Source organism: Ovis canadensis, chromosome 1 (assembly GCF_042477335.2).
Source record: "Ovis canadensis isolate MfBH-ARS-UI-01 breed Bighorn chromosome 1, ARS-UI_OviCan_v2, whole genome shotgun sequence".
Classification (NCBI taxonomy): Eukaryota; Metazoa; Chordata; class Mammalia; order Artiodactyla; family Bovidae; genus Ovis; species Ovis canadensis.
In genome coordinates, this window is record NC_091245.1 from 241,333,314 (window position 1) to 241,354,239 (window position 20,926).

Consider the following 20,926-nt stretch of genomic DNA (forward strand, 5'->3'; position numbering starts at 1 on the left):
GTTAACATCATCACTCTGAAACAGATTTGGTATTATCCAATAAAATAGAAGATATGTATATCCTATGAGCTAGCTAATCTACTTCTAGGTATGTACTCTATAAAGAAATCCATGCTTATATATATGAGGATATATGTACAAGAATGTTCTTAAAAGTATGGTCTGTAAAGATCCCCCCAAACAGGGGAAACAGAACATTGTATATCAACAGTACTTCAATAAAAAATAAAAACAAAACAAAAACCCAATTGTCTATCAATAGTAAAATGGATATACAATATACTTATACAATGAAATGACACTGAATGAACTACATATACAAGCAATAAAGTGGGTTAATTGCATCCAAAAAATGTTAATAAAAGAAGGACCAAAAAATACAATTCAAAAATAGGAAAAATTTTATCTTATTGTTTTGGAATCCATACATAGGTGATAAAACTTAAGAGAAAAGCAATGAAATGATTAGCATAAGCCAGCATGGTGATTACTTCCAGTGAGGAGGAAAGGATTATAGTCTAGAAGGGGACACAGTATTTTCTGCAATACTAATAAGGTTCTGTTTCTTGAACTGGATAGTTTCAGTAAAATGTCTTATATACTTTTCTGTATACATATTATACTTCACATTTCTAAAAAATGTGAAGGTATAGTAAGGATAAACACCACTCCATAAAGATGAACGTGGCTACAGAAAAATACAGTTATGCTGATTGGTTCATAACTATGAACTTGAAAGGGAGGTTCAGGTTCCCAGGCAATCATATTTCCCTATTCCATCTGCCCATCTACTCTCCTAGAATAACATACCACACCTTTCTGTCCTTTCTGTGGATTCCCTGGTGGCTCAGAGGTTAAATCATCTGCCTCCAATGCAGGAAACCCAGGTTTGATCCCTGGGTCGGGAAGATCCCCTGGAGAAGGAAATGGCAACCCACTCCAGGATTCTTGCCTAAAGAATCCCATGGACAGAGAAGCTTGGTAGGCTACAGTCCATGCGGTCACAAAGAGTTGGGCACAACTGAGTGACTTCACTTCACTTTCACTTTCTGTCCTTAAACCTCCAACATCTCTCCTATCCTATCTTTTGATTGATGATTCTGTTTCCTACTTCACTGAGACCCATGGAAGTAAAGAATGCTTCTGACCACCATAAACACTGCCAGGATTCGGGGCCCACATATTACTTTCCCTTAGCTTAGCTCTCCATGCAGCTATCTAAGGCCAATCCACCTATTTGTACACCAGATCCCATGCCTTCCTGCCTTCACAAAGACACATATTATAGCAATTCTCCCATCTATCCCCTACATCATCAATTTTCTTCAGCAAATATGCTATTACTTCTCAGTGAAATTTCCCCTACCAGCTGCTATACCATTTCTTTGCTCTCCTTTATAGTTAAATTTCTTGAAAAAGTTGTCTATAGTTAATATTCCTCTCCTTCCATTTTCAAATCCACCACAATCAGGTTTCTGGACTGATCACTCTGTCAAAACTGCACATGATGATAATCAATAATCGATCAGTTCTCACCTATCTATCAGGAACATGTGACACAGGTTATCAATCACTCTTTGCTCTTTAGAGACTGGTATCACTTGGTTTCTGGTAAACCGCTACTTTCTGATTTTCCCCTGTATAATGGTCACTCCTTCTTGGTCTCCACCGCTGATTCCACTTCTTCCTTACTCAGTGTTAGGCTGCCCCAAAATGTCTTTGGTATTCTTCTGTCCATTTATACTCATTCTCTTGGTAATATCATCAGTCTCATGATTTAATTACATATTTATACCAATACTTCCAGTTGAGGAATGAAAGTCCTAATTCATTCAAACGTCTAACAGACATCTGAGATTCCACATATTCAAAACTGATTTCTCAAGTTTTCTCCCCAAACCTGTGCCACCATTTATTAACCATCCTTATTTCTTTAAGGCAATGCCTCCTTCAGCTGCTGAAACCAAAAAATCTGGAGTTGTCCTTGTTTCCTCTCCCCACATCTAGTCCATCAATAAATCTAGTAATTCCATTTTACAAATATATTCATCTCCTCTACTGCTACCACTCAAGGCCAAGCCACATTCATCTTTCACTTGGGATTACTGCAACAGCCTCCTATTTGTTCTCTCCACTCACACCTCTGACCCTCTAAATCCTATTCTTAACACAGCAACAAGGAAGATCCACTTAACTTTTAATTTAGATCTTATTTTTTCTCTGCTCAAAATCCTACAATGGCTACTCATCTTACTCAGAAGAAAAGCCAACTATGGATGCTCTTTTTTAGCCTAGGACAATAGCAACATCATTCTTTTTTTCCTCTCCCTCCTCTCCCCCTCGTTTTAGAAAACAAAATAAACACACAAAATGGAGCCTTAAAAAGTGATTCCTAAAGCCAGTCCTCAAACTGTCCTATGAATAACTTTTAATCCACACTGTATAATGACAGTACACTGCATTTTTATAAATGTTGATATTTATTTAACATGTGATTTTCCTATTTTTTTTGTTGCTAAACTTTATATTCATAAAGTAATGGTTATTATATTTGGTAGGTTTTTTGAATAGTTTATTACTTGGAAAAATAAAAATTTTACAGAACTAATTTTTTTAATTGAAGTATACTTGACAGAATTATTAATGCCTTCTCTTTTTCTCCTTTCTACTCTCTATGCATTTTCTCTACTGAATTAAAAAACAGAACATTTTTACTGGCATAGAAATTGAACATTCTAGGGAACTACTGGCCAAAAAGATTTAATAAGCATGTACCCGCATTGAAAGCTCACTAAGCTTAAGCAGGAGAAACTACATTAGCTAGAGTGTTAGACCCCTGCCCAGCTCTACCAGTACTGGTGAGGGGACATTAAATTTTTTGCCTTTCTGACCCTCTATTTCCTCATATACAATAACTATTATGGTACCCATTTCATAGGAATATAGAAATTAAAATGAGATGATACATTTAAAATACATTGATACATAACAGCTACCCTATTGTGTTTAGTTAAACCAACACTATATGTGTTTAGTTAACACAATGTTAACACAGTAACGTAGGGAGGAGAGGAGGAGGAGGATCAATGGGAGCAGACCACCTGGTGCAGAGAAATATTTTATCCACTGATGTTTTGAACTTCTGGCACATGGGGATAATAAAAAGCATTTTGGTCAGTTTCATTATTGTTTTTAAAATCTCTGAAGACCGTGTACCCACCCGGGCCCCGACTGTTCCTGCCTTTACCAGGATAAACCACAGCAAAAGACCACCTTCTACATTCACTCATTAATTACTAACTGAGAATTAGGCATAGGGTACAGCAAGGACTCAGCAGGTAGTATTAAAGTATGATCACCATGTATTATTAAATAAACTAATGGTTATTTAGAAAATAATCACTTACCTTTTTTGAATTTATGTACAGGGAGTTTCTTAAGTTGATCTTTACGAAGTCGGTTTCTTCTAGCTCTATGCCTATCCTGGACAAATTTTGTGATCTAAAAATAAAAGAGAAACATAAAGGGAATCAGATATTAAACATGCAGATAGAAAATGACTATTAAAATAATAAATGCCTTTTAAGTTTCTAGATAGCTGCTACAAATCAATTTATTATCTATGATTAGATGTACTGACGAACTGTATTGAAATTTGTCAACTTGAGGGTTGAAATTTCTATAAGTTACAAACTAATAAAAATTTTCAAATTTTATAATGAGTATTGTATATGAGGAAATAGAGGGGCAGAAAGACAAAAAATTTAATGTCACATCACCAGTACTGACAGAGCTGGGGAGAAGCATGGGTCTAACACTATAGCTCTATCTTTATTATTAGTGGTTAGCCCATAAATTATCTTTGAATTTTTATTCACTGACCTAAATTATCTTTACTTCACTCTGACAGAAACATTATACATAACATGTAACTATTTGTTTGCAAAAATATAAATGGTAGACTTTAGGTTACAAAGACTTCACTAAATCAAAAATGGGAGAGTTGAAATTTCTATAAGTTACAAACTAATAAAAATTTCAAACATAACAGGCATTAAACTGCACTTTCAGTGATTCTAGTAGCAAAATGGACAGAACGAATACAGATAACCTGTATTATAAATATACAGAAATATCAGATAAAATATACAAAACATTTTAAAATATAAACTGCTATGCTTACAGGAATAAAAATAAATACATGGGGTCAGAACCAAATGCCAAAAACAACATTCACAAAAGAAACTTTTGACAGATTTGACTACAACAGTAGACTTCTGTCTACATCAATGACTTCCATCCTCAAAAGATTCTGTTTAAAGATAAAAGACAAGTCACAGACTGGGAAAAATATCTGCAAATTGCAGGTATCACAAGGGATTTCTATCCAGAATATATAAAGAATTCAAAATACAATAATAAGAAAAGTAAAGAAAGTGAAAGTGAAGTTGCTCAGTCGTGTCCGACTCTTTGCGACCCCGTGGACGGTATCCTACCAGGCTCCTCCGTCCATGGGATTCTCCAGGGACGAGTACTGGAGTGGGTTGCCATTTCCTTCTCCAGGGGATCTTCCCTACCCAGTGATTGAACCCGGGTCTCCCGCATCGCGGGCAGACGCTTTAACCTCTGAGCCACCAGGGAAGCCCAATAATAAGACACAAACAACCCAACAGAAAATAGGTAAAATATTTGAATAAACACTTCACTGCTAAAAATATACAGATGGCAAATAAGCACTTGAAAAGATGTTCAACATAATTAGTCAAGATAAAAATGAAAATTCAAAATCACAAACACTGCTATATTATATATATAAATACTATATTATATATATATATATATATATATGCACATACTATATACCTATTAAAATGAAAAAGACTGACTATACCAAGTGTCAGCAGGCAAGCAGAAGGGCTGGCACGCTGATACACTACTGGAAGGACTGTAAAATTGTACAACCATTTTGGAAAATAGTTTGGTGATTTCTTATAAATTTAACTACATATTTACGAAATGACCTAATCATCCCACTCCTACTTATATTTTGCCAAAAGAAATGAAGGTGTATATCCATAAAACAACTAGTACACAAAGGTACCAAAAAGTCTATGTCAGCTTTATTTAATAGCCCCACAACTACAAACAACCCAAATATTCATCAGCAGGTAAGTGAATAAACAAAACTGCAGTACAGTCATACACCAGAATATAACTTGTCAATAAAAAGTAAGGAATATCAACATATTCAATAACATTTATGAGTCCCAAAATAAGTATTCTGAGAGAAAGAAGGCAGACACAAAAGAGTACATAATTTATGAGTCCCTGTATACAAACTGGTAGAAAATGCAAATTAATCTTAGTGACCAAAAGCCAATCTGTGATTGCCCAGGGATGGTGGGAAGGGAAGAAATGAAGGAGAAATTTGGAAGGGGTAAAAAGAAAGTGATTAGAGTATAAGGAAACTTTTTGAGTGAGTTGATATTTCATTATTTTAATCATATGGTTTCACACATATCCATATATGTATATCAAAATTTACCACACTGTACAATTAAGTATGTTCAGTTTATTAATATATTAATCATATTTCAATACAGGTTTATTTTAAAAATTTAGTAGTAACTACTAGAAGAATAACAATATAAGCTTTCAAACTAGCAGGAAAATGGAGAGAGGGATAAAGAGGAAAAAAAGCTGGGTAATCCAAATCTGCACAGTAGAAAAAATAGAATAAAAAGTCCACAACAGAAGTCAGTTGAAATCACAGCAATACGTGAACTCTGAACTTCCCGATGTTCAAGCTGGTTTTAGAAAAGGCAAAGGAACCAGAGATCAAATTGCCAACATCCGCTGGATCATGGAAAAAGGAAGAGAGTTCCAGAAAAACATCTATTTCTGTTTTATTGACTATGCCAAAGCCTTTGACTGTGTGGATCACAATAAACTATGGAAAATTCTGAAAGAGATGGGAATACCAGACCACCTGACCTGCCTCTTGAGAAATCTGTATGCAGGTCAGGAAGCAACAGTTAGAACTGGACATGGAACAACAGACTGGTTCCAAATAGGAAAAGGAGTAGGTCAAGGCTGTATATTGTCACCCTGCTTATTTAACTTATATGCAGAGTACATCATGAGAAACGCTGGACTGGAAGAAACACAAGCTGGAATCAAGATTTCCAGGAGAAATATCAATAACCTCAGATATGCAGATGACACCACCCTTATGGCAGAAAGTGAAGAAGAACTAAAGAAACTCTTGATGAAAGAGAAAGAGGAGGAAAGATGGCGGAGGAATAGGACGGGAAGACCACTTTCTCCCTCACAAATTCCTCAAAAGAAAATTTCAACGCCGAGCAAACTCCACAAAACAACTTCTGTAGGCTGGCAGAGGACATCAGGCAACCAGAAAAGCAAACCATTGTCTTCAAAAACAGGTAGGAAAAAATATAAAAGACGAAAAAGGAGGCAAAGGAGGTGGGGAGGGGGCTCCGTCCTGGGACGGGAAGCCCGTCCCAGGAAGGGAATTCTAAGAAGAAAGGTTTCCAAACACCAGGAAACACTCTCCCTGCCGAGTCTGTGGCAAGCCTTGGAAACACAGACGGCAACATAACAGGAAGAAAAAATAAAGAAATAATTAAAACCAAGAGATTACAAGCCCAACAGTAACTCCCCCAGCGGAAAAGCAGCACAAACGCCTGCATCCGCCACTGGGAAGTGGGGGCAGGGCAGGGAAGCGCGGGAGGCGCGGGCTGCAGTGCTTTGTAAGAATCGGGCAGGAACACCCCACGCGCAACCAGAACGATCTAACTTGGGCTAGCAAACCAGACTGTGGGATAGCTACTGAACGAAAAGCTCGAACATAAGACACCGCCAGGACCGAGCACAGGACAAAGGACGGAACGGAAAAAGCCGGCTGCAGACCATCCCCCGCCGGGGAAAGGCAGCCAGAGCCGTAAGGACTGGAAAGGGGCAATTGCAGACCTGGAGAGACTTTACTTACCTAACTGCAAGCAGGCTTCTTTGCTAAGACTTCTGGGGGTGCTGGACAGTCACAATCTGCCTCACGGGGGGCGCCAGCGGTCCACCCAGAAAGCTGAGCAGCAGCGGCAAAAAAGGTGACAAGCCGCGGCGATCGCGCTTGCCAAACTCCTGAGCTACTCGGACCTGGGAAGGGCACAAAGCGCAGTCCCAGCCGAATCTGTGCCTCTGAGGGCTGCCTGAGCGCCGAACCTGAGCGGCTTGGACCGGGGAAGTGCATGCAGCCTAGGGCCGGCCCCAGACGGTTCCCGGCTGAGCATCATAGAGCCGGAGCGGTTTGTGCACCGCGAGAAGGGACAGGTCAAGCGGGGCTGAGACACTGTGTGTACACGACAGTGCTATTTGTTTGCAGCATCTCCCCTCCCCACAGCGCGACTGAACTAGTGAGCCTAAAAAACCAGCAAACAGAAGAAGTTAAACAGAGGGAACCACCTTGGAAGTGATCCCACACAGCCCACAACATCAGAGAAGGGCCAGAAATATTTTTACTATTTTTAAAATCATTCCTTTTTTGTTTGTTTTTTGTTTTTTTTCTTTTTTCTTTTTTTTAATTGTTAAGTCTTCTATTTCTCCTCTAATTTTTATTTCTATAACCTACTATTACTATTAAAAAAAAAGACTTTTTTTTTTTAAGGGCAAACACCATATATAGTCTTTGGATGGTTGTTGGTGGTTTTTTTCTTGTTTGTTTGTTTGTTTGTTTTTTGGTTTGTTTTTTTTTAATAATTCTTGGGGTTTTTTTTCTCTTTCTTCCTTTTTCCTTCTGCTTTTCTTTAATATTGTATCTTTGAAAACCCAACCTCTACTCTAGATTTTTAATCTTTGCTCTTAGGTTTTTGTTGTCAATTTTGTACATTTAAAAACCCAAACTTCACTACCCAAGTTTACCTGAGAGCGAGATTACTGGCTTGACCACTCTCTCCTCCTTTGGACTCTCCTTTTTCTCCACCAGGTGGCCTCTGTCTCTTTTCTCCCCCATCTCTTCTCTATCCAACTCTGTGAATCTCTGTGTGTTCCAGACGGTGGAGAACACCTAAGGAACTGGTTACTGGCAGGATTTGTCTCTCTCTCCTACTCATTCCTCTCTCTTATCCTCCTGGTCACCTCTGTCTACTTCCTCCCTCTCCTCTTCCCCGTATAACTCCATAAATACCTCTGAGTGGTCCAGACTATAGAGCGCACATAAGGAAGTGACTACTGGCTAGCTTGCTCTCTCCTCTTTTGATCTCACCGCATCTCATTCCAGTTACCTCTAACTACCCCCTCCATCTTCTCTTCTCCTTGTAACTCAGTGCACCTCTCTGAGTGTCCCTCAATGTGGAGAAACTTTTCATCTTTAACCTAGATGTTTTATCATCGGTGCTGTATAGATGGAGAAGTCTAGAGGCTACTGTAAAAATAAAACTGAAAACCAGAAGCAGGAGGCTTAAATCCAAAGCCTGAAAACATTAGAGAACTCTTGAATTCAGGGAACATTAAGCAATAGGAGCTCATCAAATGCCTTCATACCTACACTGAAACCAAGCTCCACCCAAGGGCCAACAAGTTCCAAAACAAGACATACCACTCAAATTCTCCAGCAACACAGGAACACTCCCTTGAGCTTCAATATACAGGCAGCTCAAAATTATTCCAAAACCTTTGATGTCTTATAACCCATTACTGGTCACTCCACTGCACTCCAGACAGAAGAAACCCAGCTCCACCCACCAGAACTCCAACACAAGCCTCCCTAACAAGGAAACCTAGACAAGCCACTGATAAAACCCCACCCACAGTGAGGAAGCTCCATAATAAAGAGAACTCCACAAATTACCAGAATATAAAAAGGCCACCCCAAATGCAGCAATATAACCAAGATGAAGAGACAGAGGAATACTCAGCAGGTAAAGGAACAGGAGAGTTGCCCACCAAACCAAACAAAAGAGGAAGAAGTAGGGAATCTACCTGAGAAGGAATTCCGAATATTGATAGTGAAAATGATCCAAAATCTTGAAATCAAAATGGAATCACAGATAAATAGCCTAGAGACAAGGATTGAGAAGATGCAAGAAAGGTTTAACAAGGACCTAGAAGAAATAAAAAAGAGTCAAAATATAATGAATAATGCAATAAATGAGATCAGAAACACTCTGGAGGCAACAAATAGTAGAATAACGGAGGCAGAAGACAGGATTAGTGAAATAGAAGATAGAATGGTAGAAATAAATGAATCAGAGAGGAAACAAGAAAAACAAATTAAAAGAAATGAGGACAATCTCAGAGACCTCCAGGACAATATGAAACGCTCCAACATTTGAATTATAGGAGTCCCAGAAGAAGAAGACAGAAAGAAAGATCATGAGAAAATCCTTGAGGAGATAATAGTTGAAAACTTCCCTAAAATGGGGAAGGAAATAATCACCCAAGTCCAAGAAACACAGAGAGTTCCAAATAGGATAAACCCAAGGCGAAACACCCCAAGACACATATTAATCAAATTAACAAAGATCAAACACAAAGAACAAATATTAAAAGCAGCAAGGGAAAAACAACAAATAACACACAAGGGGATTCCCATAAGGATAAGAGCTGATCTTTCAATAGAAACTCTTCAGGCCAAGAGGGAATGGCAAGACATACTTAAAGTGATGAAAGACAATAACCTACAGCCCAGATTACGGTACCTAGCAAGGATCTCATTCAAATATGAAGGAGAAATCAAAAGCTTTACAGACAAGCAAAAGCTGAGAGAATTCAGCACCACCAAACCAGCTCTCCAACAAATTCTAAAGGATATTCTCTAGACAGGAAACACGAAAAGGGTGTATAAACCCGAACCCCAAACAATAAAGTAAATGGTAACGGGATCATACTTATCAATAATTACCTTAAATGTAAATGGGTTGAACGCCCCAACCAAAAGACAAAGATTGGCTGAATGGATACAAAAACAAGTCCCCTCTATATGCTGCTTACAAGAGACCCACCTCAAAACAAGGGACACATACAGACTGAAAGTGAAGGGCTGGAAAAAGATATACCACACAAATAGAGACCAAAAGAAAGCAGGAGTGGCAATACTCATATCCGATAAAATAGACTTTAAAACAAAGGCTGTGAAAAGAGACAAAGAAGGCCACTACATAATGATCAAAGGAACAATCCAAGAAGAAGATATAACAATTATAAATATATATGCACCCAATATAGGAGCACCGCAATATGTAAGAAAAATGCTAACAAGTATGAAAGGGGAAATCAACAATAACACAATAATAGTGGGAGACTTTAATATCCCACTCACACCTATGGACAGATCAACAGAAAATTAACAAAGAAACACAAACTTTAAATGATGCACTAGATCAGTTAGACCTAATTGATATCTATAGGACATTTCACCCCAAAACAATGAATTTCACCTTTTTTTCAAGTGCTCATGGAACCTTCTCCAGGATAGATCACATCCTGGGCCATAAATCTAAACTTGATAAATTCAAAAAAATCGAAATCATTCCAAGCATCTTTTCTGACCATAATGCATTAAAATTAGATCTCAATTACAGGAGAAAAACTATTTAAAATTCCAACATATGGAGGTTGAACAACACACTTCTGAATAACCAACAAATCACAGAAGAAATCAAAAAAGAAATCAAAATATGCATAGAAACTAATGAAAATGAAAACACAACAACCCAAAACCTGTGGGACACTATAAAAGCAGTGCTAAGAGGAAAGTTCACAGCAATACTGGCATACCTCAAGAAACAAGAAAAAAGTCAAATAAATAACCTAACTCTACACCTAAAGCAACTAGAAAAGGAAGAATTGGAGAACCCCAGAGTTAGTAGAAGGAAAGAAATCTTAAAAATTAGGGCAGAAATAAATGCAAAAGAAACAAAAGAGACCATAGCAAAAATCAACAAAGCCAAAAGCTGGTTCTTTGAAAGGATAAATAAAATTGACAAACCATTAGCCAGACTCATTAAGAAGCAAAGAGAGAAAAATCAAATCAATAAAACTAGAAATGAAAATGGAGAGATCATAACAGACAACACAGAAATACAAAGGATCATAAGAGACTACTATCAGCAGTTGTATGCCAATAAAATGGACAACGTGGAAGAAATGGACAAATTCTTAGAAAAGTACAATTTTCCAAGACTGAACCAGGAAGAAATAGAAAATCTTAACAGACCCATCACAAGCACGGAAATTGAAACTGTAATCAGAAATCTTCAAGCAAACAAAAGCCCAGGTCCAGACAGCTTCACAGCTGAATTCTACCAAAAATTACGAGAAGAGCTAACACCTATCCTACTCAAACTCTTCCAGAAAATTGCAGAGGAAGGTAAACTTCCAAACTCATTCTATGAGGCCACCATCACCCTAATACCAAAACCTGACAAAGATGTCACAAAAAAAGAAAACTACAGGCCAATATCACTGATGAACATAGATGCAAAAATCCTCAACAAAATTCTAGCAATCAGAATCCAACAACACATTAAAAAGATCATACACCATGACCAAGTGGACTTTATCCCAGGGATGCAAGGATTCTTCAATATCCGCAAATCAATCAATGTAATTCACCACATTAACAAATTGAAAAATAAAAACCATATGATTATCTCAATAGATGCAGAGAAGGCCTCTGACAAAATTCAACATCCATTTATGATAAAAACTCTCCAGAAAGCAGGAATAGAAGGAACATACCTCAACATAATCAAAGCTATCTATGACAAACCCACAGTAAACATTATCCTCAATGGTGAAAAATTGAAAGCATTTCCCCTAAAGTTGGGAACAAGACAAGGGTGTCCACTTTCACCGCTACTATTCAACATAGTTCTGGAAGTTTTGGCCACAGCAATCAGAGCAGAAAAAGAAATAAAAGGAATCCAAATTGGAAAAGAAGAAGTAAAACTCTCACTGTTTGCAGATGACATGATCCTCTACATAGAAAACCCTAAAGACTCCACCAGAAAATTACTAGAGCTAATCAATGAATATAGTAAAGTTGCAGTATATAAAATCAACACACAGAAATCCCTTGCATTCCTATACACGAATAATGAGAAAGTAGAAAAAGAAATTAAGGAAACAATTCCATTCACCATTGCAATGAAAAGAATAAAATACTTAGGAATATATCTACCTAAAGAAACTAAAGACCTATATATAGAAAACTATAAAACACTGATGAAAGAAATCAAAGAGGACACTAATAGATGGAGAAATATACCATGTTCATGGATTGGAAGAATCAATATAGTGAAAATGAGTATACTACCCAAAGCAATTTACAAATTCAATGCAATCCCTATCAAGCTACCAGCCATATTTTTCACAGAATTAGAACCAATAAAAGATTTGTATGGAAATACAAAAAACCTCGAACTGCCAAAGCAATCTTGAGAAAGAAGAATGGAACTGGAGGAATCAACTTGCCTGACTTCAGGCTCTACTACAAAGCCACAGTCATCAAAACAGTATGGTACTGGCACAAAGACAGACATATAGATCAATGGAACAAAATAGAAAGCCCAGAGATAAATCCACACACATATGGACACCTTATCTTTGACAAAGGAGGCAAGAATATACAATGGAGTAAAGACAATCTCTTTAACAAGTGGTGCTGGGAAAACTGGTCAACCACTTGTTAAAGAATGAAACTAGATCACTTTCTAACACCCCACACAAAAATAAACTCAAAATGGATTAAAGATCTAAATGTAAGACCAGAAACTATAAAACTCCTAGAGGAGAACATAGGCAAAACACTCTCAGACATAAATCACAGCAGGATCCTCTATGATCCACCCCCCAGAATTCTGGAAATAAAAGCAAAAATAAACAAATGGGATCTAATTAAACTTAAAAGCTTCTGCACAACAAAGGAAAATATAAGCAAGGTGAAAAGACAGTCTTCAGAATGGGAGAAAATAATAGCAAATGAAGCAACTGACAAACAACTAATCTCAAAAATATACAAGCAACTTATGCAGCTCAATTCCAGAAAAATAAACGACCCAATCAAAAAATGGGCCAAAGAACTAAATAGACATTTCTCCAAAGAAGACATACGGATGGCTAACAAACACATGAAAAGATGCTCAACATCACTCATTATTAGAGAAATGCAAATCAAAACCACAATGAGGTACCACTTCACACCAGTCAGAATGGCTGCGATCCAAAAATCTGCGAGCAATAAATGCTGGAGAGGGTGTGGAGAAAAGGGAACCCTCCTACATTGTTGGTGGGAATGCAAACTAGTACAGCCACTATGGAGAACAGTGTGGAGATTCCTTAAAAAATTGCAAATAGAACTACCGTATGACCCAGCAATCCCACTGCTGGGCATACACACCGAGGAAACCAGAATTGAAAGAGACACATGTACCCCAATGTTCATCGCAGCATTGTTTATAATAGCCAGGACATGGAAACAACCTAGATGTCCATCAGCAGATGAATGGATAAGAAAACTGTGGTACATATACACAATGGAGTATTACTCAGCCGTAAAAAGAATTCATTTGAATCAGTTCTGATGAGATGGATGAAACTGGAGCCGATTATACAGAGTGAAGTAAGCCACAAAGAAAAACACCAATACAGTATACTAACACATACATATGGAATTTAGAAAGATGGGAATGACGACCCTGTATGCAAGACAGGAAAAAAGACACAGATGTGTATAACGGACTTTTGGACTCAGAGAAAGAGGGAGAGGGTGGGATGATTTGGGAAAATGGCATTCCAACATGTATACTATCATGTAAGAATTGAATCGCCAGTCTATGTCTGACGCAGGATACAGCATGCTTGGGGCTGGTGCGTGGGGATGACCCACAGAGATGTTATGGGGAGGGAGGTGGGAGGGGAGTTCATGTTTGGGAACACATGTAAGAATTAAAGATTTTAAAATTTAAAAAATAAAAAACTAAAAAAAAAAAAGGAAAGTGAAAGAGGAGAGTGAGAAAGTTGGCTTAAAGCTCAACATTCAGAAAACGAAGATAATGGCATCTGGTCCCATCACTTCATGGGAAATAGATGGGGAAACAGTGGAAACAGTGTCAGACTTTATTTTTCTAGGCTCCAAAATCACTGCAGATGGTGATTGCAGCCATGAAATTAAAAGACACTTACTCCTTGGAAGGAAAGTTATGACCAACCTAGGCAGCATATTAAAAAGCAGAGACATTACTTTGCCAGCAAAGGTCCATCTGGTCAAGGCTATGGTTTTCCCAGTGGTCATGTATGGATGTGAGAGTTGGACTATAAAGAAAGCTGAGCACCGAAGAATTGATGCTTTTGAACTGTGGTGTTGGAGAAGACTCTTGAGAGTCCCTTGGACTGCAAGGAGATCCAACCAGTCCATCCTAAAGGAGATCAGTCCTGGGTGTTCTTTGGAAGGACTAATGTTGAAGCTGAAACTCCAATCCTTTGGCCACTTGATGCAAGGAGCTGACTCATTTGAAAAGACCCTAATGCTGGGAAAGATTGAGGGCAGGAGGAAAAGGGGATGACAGAGGATGAGATGGTTGGATGGCATCACCAACTCGATGGACATGGGTTTGGGTGGACTCCAAAAGTTGATGATGGACAGGGAGGCCTGGCGTGCTACAGTTCATGGGGTCACAAACAGCTGGACACGACTGAGCGACTGAACTGACCTGAACTGAAATGGATACAATTCACCAGTTTTAAAATTTAAAGTGTATCATACTGGATAAAGAAAAAATCCAACTATACGCTATTTACAAGGTATGAGATTAAAACTTAATGACACATTAAGACTAAAATAAAAGTAAAAAATACAGGGGTAGATAGTTATGATAGTATCAAGTAAAATTTGGTTTATCAAGTAAACTAGGATATAAGACAAAAATCATCATTAGGAAATAGTTATCACAATGAATCAAAAAGGATACTTCACCTAGAAAATGACAAAATTGTGGAAGAATACATAAATTCATAAGCTTGGTAATTTTTAGGTAAAGCAAACAACAACAAAAAAAGTAAAGACCACAGACCCAAGGTGCCCATTATGGCAACCACTGTATACAGGCAGCCACTGAGTACTTGAAATGTGGCTAATCTCTATTGAGATTTACTGTGAAAGTATAAAATATATACCAGATTGCAAAGACTTAGTATAAAAAGGATGTAGGATATATTTTATAACTATTTATTAGCTGAATGTTGAAATACATTTTGGATTTACCAAGTTAAATAAATACAATATTAAGCTAATCTCACAGAAATATTTCCTTTTACCTTTTTAAATCTGGCTATCAAAAAAATTTTAAATTACAATAAATGTGACTCACAATATCATTTTATTCCATAGCACTTCTTCAGAAGAGAGAGGAGTGCAGAAACCTATAGACAACTGCAATGATTATTGCACATGGTAGTTGCTCAGTTCTGTGAATATACTAAAACCACTGAACTGTATGATTTAAATGGGTCAATTTTATGTTATGTGAAGTATATCTCAAACTCTCTTCAAAATACTAAAAAAAAAAAAAAAAGAAATAGACTAGACAAGACAAATACACAAGCTCAAGTTAATGAACATATATAAAATTTTACACCCTACAATGCTTTTCACATACATGGGGAAGGTTTATACATTTTAACAACAATTAGCATGCCCCTTCACCACCTGGATTAAAAAGAAGAGTAAAGACATTAGAATACATGTCCCACTGGAATGTAAGCTGCTTGAGATCAGGGATTTTTACCTATTTTGTTCACCGAGGAAACTTCAGACCCTAGAGGAGTGGCTAGGTTTGGAGGTGCAGAACAACCATTTGTTGAATGAAAGGGGAAAAGAAAATTGCAAAATCCAGTCCTCTAAAAGACAAAGACAAAGTTCTGACAACACTGTGCAAGGCATGGGTGGATACGAATAAACCAGAACTCACCCCACATATAGTAGGAATTCTCTTTAAGTTGCTACAGGAGTACACAGATGTTATAAATCACTTTATACAATACTTGAAAACAGACAAAACAGAAAATTTCTTAGAAATATAATTTGGTATAAAGAAGAAGACAACCATTTATATACTCATGTAATTGTGGGGGGAAAAAGAAAAAAACAGCAGATTTAGATACTTTTACAGGCAACCTTCACCAAAACTTCCAGGAAAAAGACAATCCCAATTTTATTTTTTTAAAAAAAATTAGAAAATAGAAAATAAAAGAAAGCTTTAGTTTTATGGGACTAGCTTTATCTTATGTAGTTATTTTAAATTATGGCAAAATATACAAAACATAAAATTTACTATCTTAACCATTTTTAAGTATACAGTTCTGTGGCATTAAGTACATTGTTGTGCTACCATCACCACCATCCATCCACCAAACTCTTTATGTTTCCCAAAACTGGAACTCCGTACGCATTAACCAGTAATTGCCCAACCTCCCCTGTCCATAGCCCTTGGCAACCATCATTCTATTTTCTGTCTCTGAATCTCACTACTCCAGGTACCACACATAAACAGAATCACACAGCATTTGACCTTTAGCACTTGCTTATTTCACTTAACATGTCTTACAGATTCATCAATTTTGTAGCATCTGTCAGAATTTCCTTCCTTTTTAAGGCTGAACAGTATTCCATCACATGTATATACCACATTTTGTCTATCTACTCATCCATCAATGGATAATTGGGTTACTTTCACCTTTGGCTATTGAAATAATGCTGTGATGAACATAAGCGTGCAAATATCTAACTTCCAGCTTTAAATTCTTCTGAGTACATATCCAAAGCTGGAATTAGATCATATAGTAAATTTTTTTTGCTGTACTGTTTTCTATGGCGATAGCTCCATTTAACATTCCCACCAGCAGTGCTCAAGGGATTACCTAGTTTTGATGTCAAGATTACTCTAGTCCCATAAAACTAAATTTCTCTTACCTGGACATTCAGGTTGCTAGTATTTAGGATTTTTGCACCTATGTCCAAAGTGTATAACTGGCTGATCCATATTGGAAATTTGATAACCCAATATACAAAGGCAAAATTTATATATTAGTCAAAAGAGTATACATAAGATACAAGGGTTTTTAGAATTTACAAAACAAATTCGTGTAATCCAACATAAGAATAGAGTAAAAGAAAAAACAATGATCATCATGATAGAAAAAAAGACATATAAGGCATCACCCATTCTTTATTTAAAAAGGAAAAAAGGCAAAGAAAAATTTTGTTTCCTTATTTCTAATTCTTATACTTTTTTTGTCTTACCAGAAAATATAGCACAACGTTAAACAGAAGTACAACAGGCATCGTTTTTTGTTGTTTTTAACATTCATGGGAAGGCTTCTAATAATTCACTACATAATGTTTTCATTTCAGTTTTTAGTCAATAATCTTTATTGGCTTAAAGATTTACTCCTAATTTGCCAAGGATACTTTTTGTTGTTCTAACTTTCCATATTTCCTTATACACTGAAAACCCAAGAGAATAAAAAAATTCAAATTACCAGAATAGGAGAATTCAGTAAGTCTGTAGAGATAAAATTAATATATAAAAATCAATAATTGTCCACTGTCCAAATAGTGGTTTCTTGAATACTAATCTTCAATTAAAAAAAGCAAAACAAAACAAAACAAATCCAGGGCTCCTTGGGGGAAATGTCTGATTTTAGGGCTAGGGCAAGAAAAAGAAATGATGAGTCTGGAGTTTCTTATAGGACCAAACACTAAAGAAGTATACTTATGAAACAAGGATGGGCCAAATCAAAGAGACCCAAGACCCAGCCTGCAGAGCTCCCAATGACCAAAGCTCAAACAATTAAACAACAAAAATAATGTAGTATTGGATTATTACCCAAAGTATAAAAGAAATATACAGAGCACATACCAATATAAATGTGATTGAACAAATAAATAAATGCCAAAAATAGACAAATCTTCCTTACAAAAGAATTCTAAATAATGTATGTAGATACTTCCCTCCCTTCAAGAAGTGGAGCTTAATTACTGCCCCTCCCCACTTTTAAGACTGGCTATACTTAGTGCCTCACTTCCAAAGGAAGAATAGAATAAAGAGAAAAAATATTAACTTCATAGTGGAAAAAGCTGGCAAACATTACCTAAACTAAGGGATGAAGGTTAACATCATTCAGTGATGTTATGCGAGTATCATGTACCCTTGGCTGACATGTTAGGATGAGAAGGGCAATTTGCTTTGCTGATACTCTTTATAAAAACCTATAACCAACCCATTCTAATCATAAGGAAAATACCAGATTGAGGAACATTCTACAGGATACCTGGCCAGGACTCCTCAAAAACAAGGAGAGATTAAGAAACTGTCACAGGTCAGAGGAGATTGGGAATACATGATAACAAAACAATGTGGTAATCTGGACTGGGTCCTGGAACAGAAAGAAAGCATTAATGGAAAAATGTAAAATCTATCCAGTCTGGACTTCAGTAACAGTAATGTTAACTGTGTTAGTTTCTTAGTTTTGACAAATGTATCATGGTAAAGTAAAATGTTAACAATGGGGACAACCAAATGAGGAATGCACAGGAACTCACTTCTTTGCAATTTTTCTGTGAATCTTATTATTACAAAATTAAAAGTTTATTTTAACATATCAATAACATTCCTATACCTCAGTAATATCTAATTAGAAAATACGATTTTAAAAAATCTAACAAAAGATATACTAAATGTTTACAGAAAAAAATGATTAAACTGATGGATATGAAAAACCAACAAATTAAAAGAAATACCACATCATAGGAAGACTATTACAAAGACAGTGTTTAATCTTTATTAATTCAATACAATAATAAACTCATTGGATGTTACTATAAATATTCTTTATGAAAAATAAAAAGGTTAGGGACAATAGTGGGATTGTTTTATATTTTTGTAAATCTCTTTTAATATCTATCTTAATAGAATACAGAGAGATTCTCACATGTGCTTCTGCATTCAATTTGTTTTGATATCTCAGACCATGTAGCCTCTAGAAACCTCTTCTATAAACCATCTATAAACCATCCTCTAAAAGAGAATGAGAGTCTCAAAGGCAAATCATAACTTAGTATCATTACGGAAATAATTTTGACCTTGCAGACCTACCAAGAGTCCTGGGATCATACTTGATAACCACTGTTTTGGAAACAATGTGTCACCCTTTTAACCTTGAGGCCTCACAGTATTCTTTATTTACATTTTAATATGAAAAATTTCAAATTAGAGAAGAGTTAAAAGAATTTTTATAATAAAATGCATATATCTCCTACCTAGATTCTACAATTAACATTTTACTATATTTTTTAATCACATATCTATTTATCCCACTATTCACCCATCAATACATTTTTTTCTCTTTATTTTTTACAATGTATTTCAAAGTAAGTTGCAAATATCAATATACTTCCCCTCAAATAGTTCAGCATGTAAACTCATTACTTAGAGATTAGTATTTTTTATAGCTTTTTTTTATTTTTAGGTAAACTTTACATACAATGAAATGCACAAAATTTAAGTATGCAATTTGGTGAATCAGACATTGTGCAACCTAAACAAGATAGACAACATGATCTCACTCTCCAGGAAATTCCCTCATACTCTTCTGAGTAAATCTCTCAGCTCCTTTCCTCCCCGCACCTATCCCCCCAAAGAAATCACTGTTCTGGTTTTTTTCAACCCGGATTATTTCTGCCTTTTCCAGAATGAGTCACGTAAATGGACTCACACAACATGTACTCTTCTATGTACAGCCTCTCTCAGTACAATGTGTTTTAGAGCCATTCATATTATTTTTTTAAGTATTTAAAATTAATTTACCTACCATGAAAATGACTATCAAGATGAGACAGATGCCCACTATGATAAGGAAGGGGATTAGGTAGTATTCCAGAGGAAGGCTAAATTCCGGAACTAAGATAATGTGGCCCCTGCAAGAAAACAAAAATTAGTAATTAGGAAATATTGACTTGTCAAATTATGATGTTAATTGAAAGCAAAGAAAAATATTTTTAAAGCATTTAGACATTACAATTTAATCCACTAGACCCATCTCATTTTCTAATAGGTGACTTCCATTAAGTTAAGGGATGTTTTCTCCATTTTTAAATCAGCTTTACGTATTTACCAAAATAATTTGCCATTTAATTAAAAGAAACTTTTAGATTGGTTAGAGGAAATCAGTTAAGCAATACTTACTGTGTCCATCCAAGAAAATGTGTTTACTGAATTTAGTAATGATGAAAGTTAGCATATTTCACAAGCAAAAATCAGTATTTAAAACTGGCAGTACCTCAGGCAGTATGTCAACAAGAACCACACGCCCCCACACACACCAAATTACTTTTCATCAGTTTCTCCCATGAAAAGACTCTGAAGCCACTACTGACGAAAATAAACTCCCTATTCCCTTTATGTTTTATGGGAATTTGTTGTACCAAGTACAATGGATATAACCCCCATACTCCACATTCATCTGTGAGATACGGAATGGAAAACTGGCAAAGAAATTCACAAGAGTTGTAGCTTCTTTTCTATTCTAAACCTTCTCTACTGCTTGACTGAAAAAAAAAAAAGGCAAAAAAACTACAAAACTGTATATATTGTGGGGGTTGGAGGGGCGGAAATAACCAAAGGCCCTATTCTCCTCGTTATTAACCATGGTTAATACAGTTATATGATTATCAACTATACAAGTATTATAAAAATTGACAGGGAATCCAGAAATGAAACTGAACAGAATAAGCACACTATTTATGCTGCATGAGCTAATTTTATATAGCAGCAAATCCTGCAATAGAAAATTTCCTCAGACTAGGGAAGGGTCTGTATAATGGTCACTAAGATGGTTGATTTCTCCATTGTAC

The 20,926-nt window shown here is 36.3% G+C and overlaps 1 protein-coding gene across 6 annotated transcripts in view; it reads right to left on the reverse strand.

Moving 5' to 3' along the window:
* The window catches only part of RNF13 (ring finger protein 13), a 131,607-nt gene that overhangs the window by 32,441 nt on the left and 78,240 nt on the right, over positions 1–20,926 (reverse strand). For all 6 annotated transcript variants that reach the window (XM_069562829.1, XM_069562855.1, XM_069562847.1 and 3 more), the window contains 2 exons: positions 19,885–19,990; positions 3,408–3,501 (listed from right to left, as the gene is read on the reverse strand). In XM_069562829.1, coding sequence (XP_069418930.1) covers positions 3,408–3,501; positions 19,885–19,990 — 200 coding nt within the window. The remainder of the gene's footprint in view (positions 1–3,407; positions 3,502–19,884; positions 19,991–20,926) is intronic.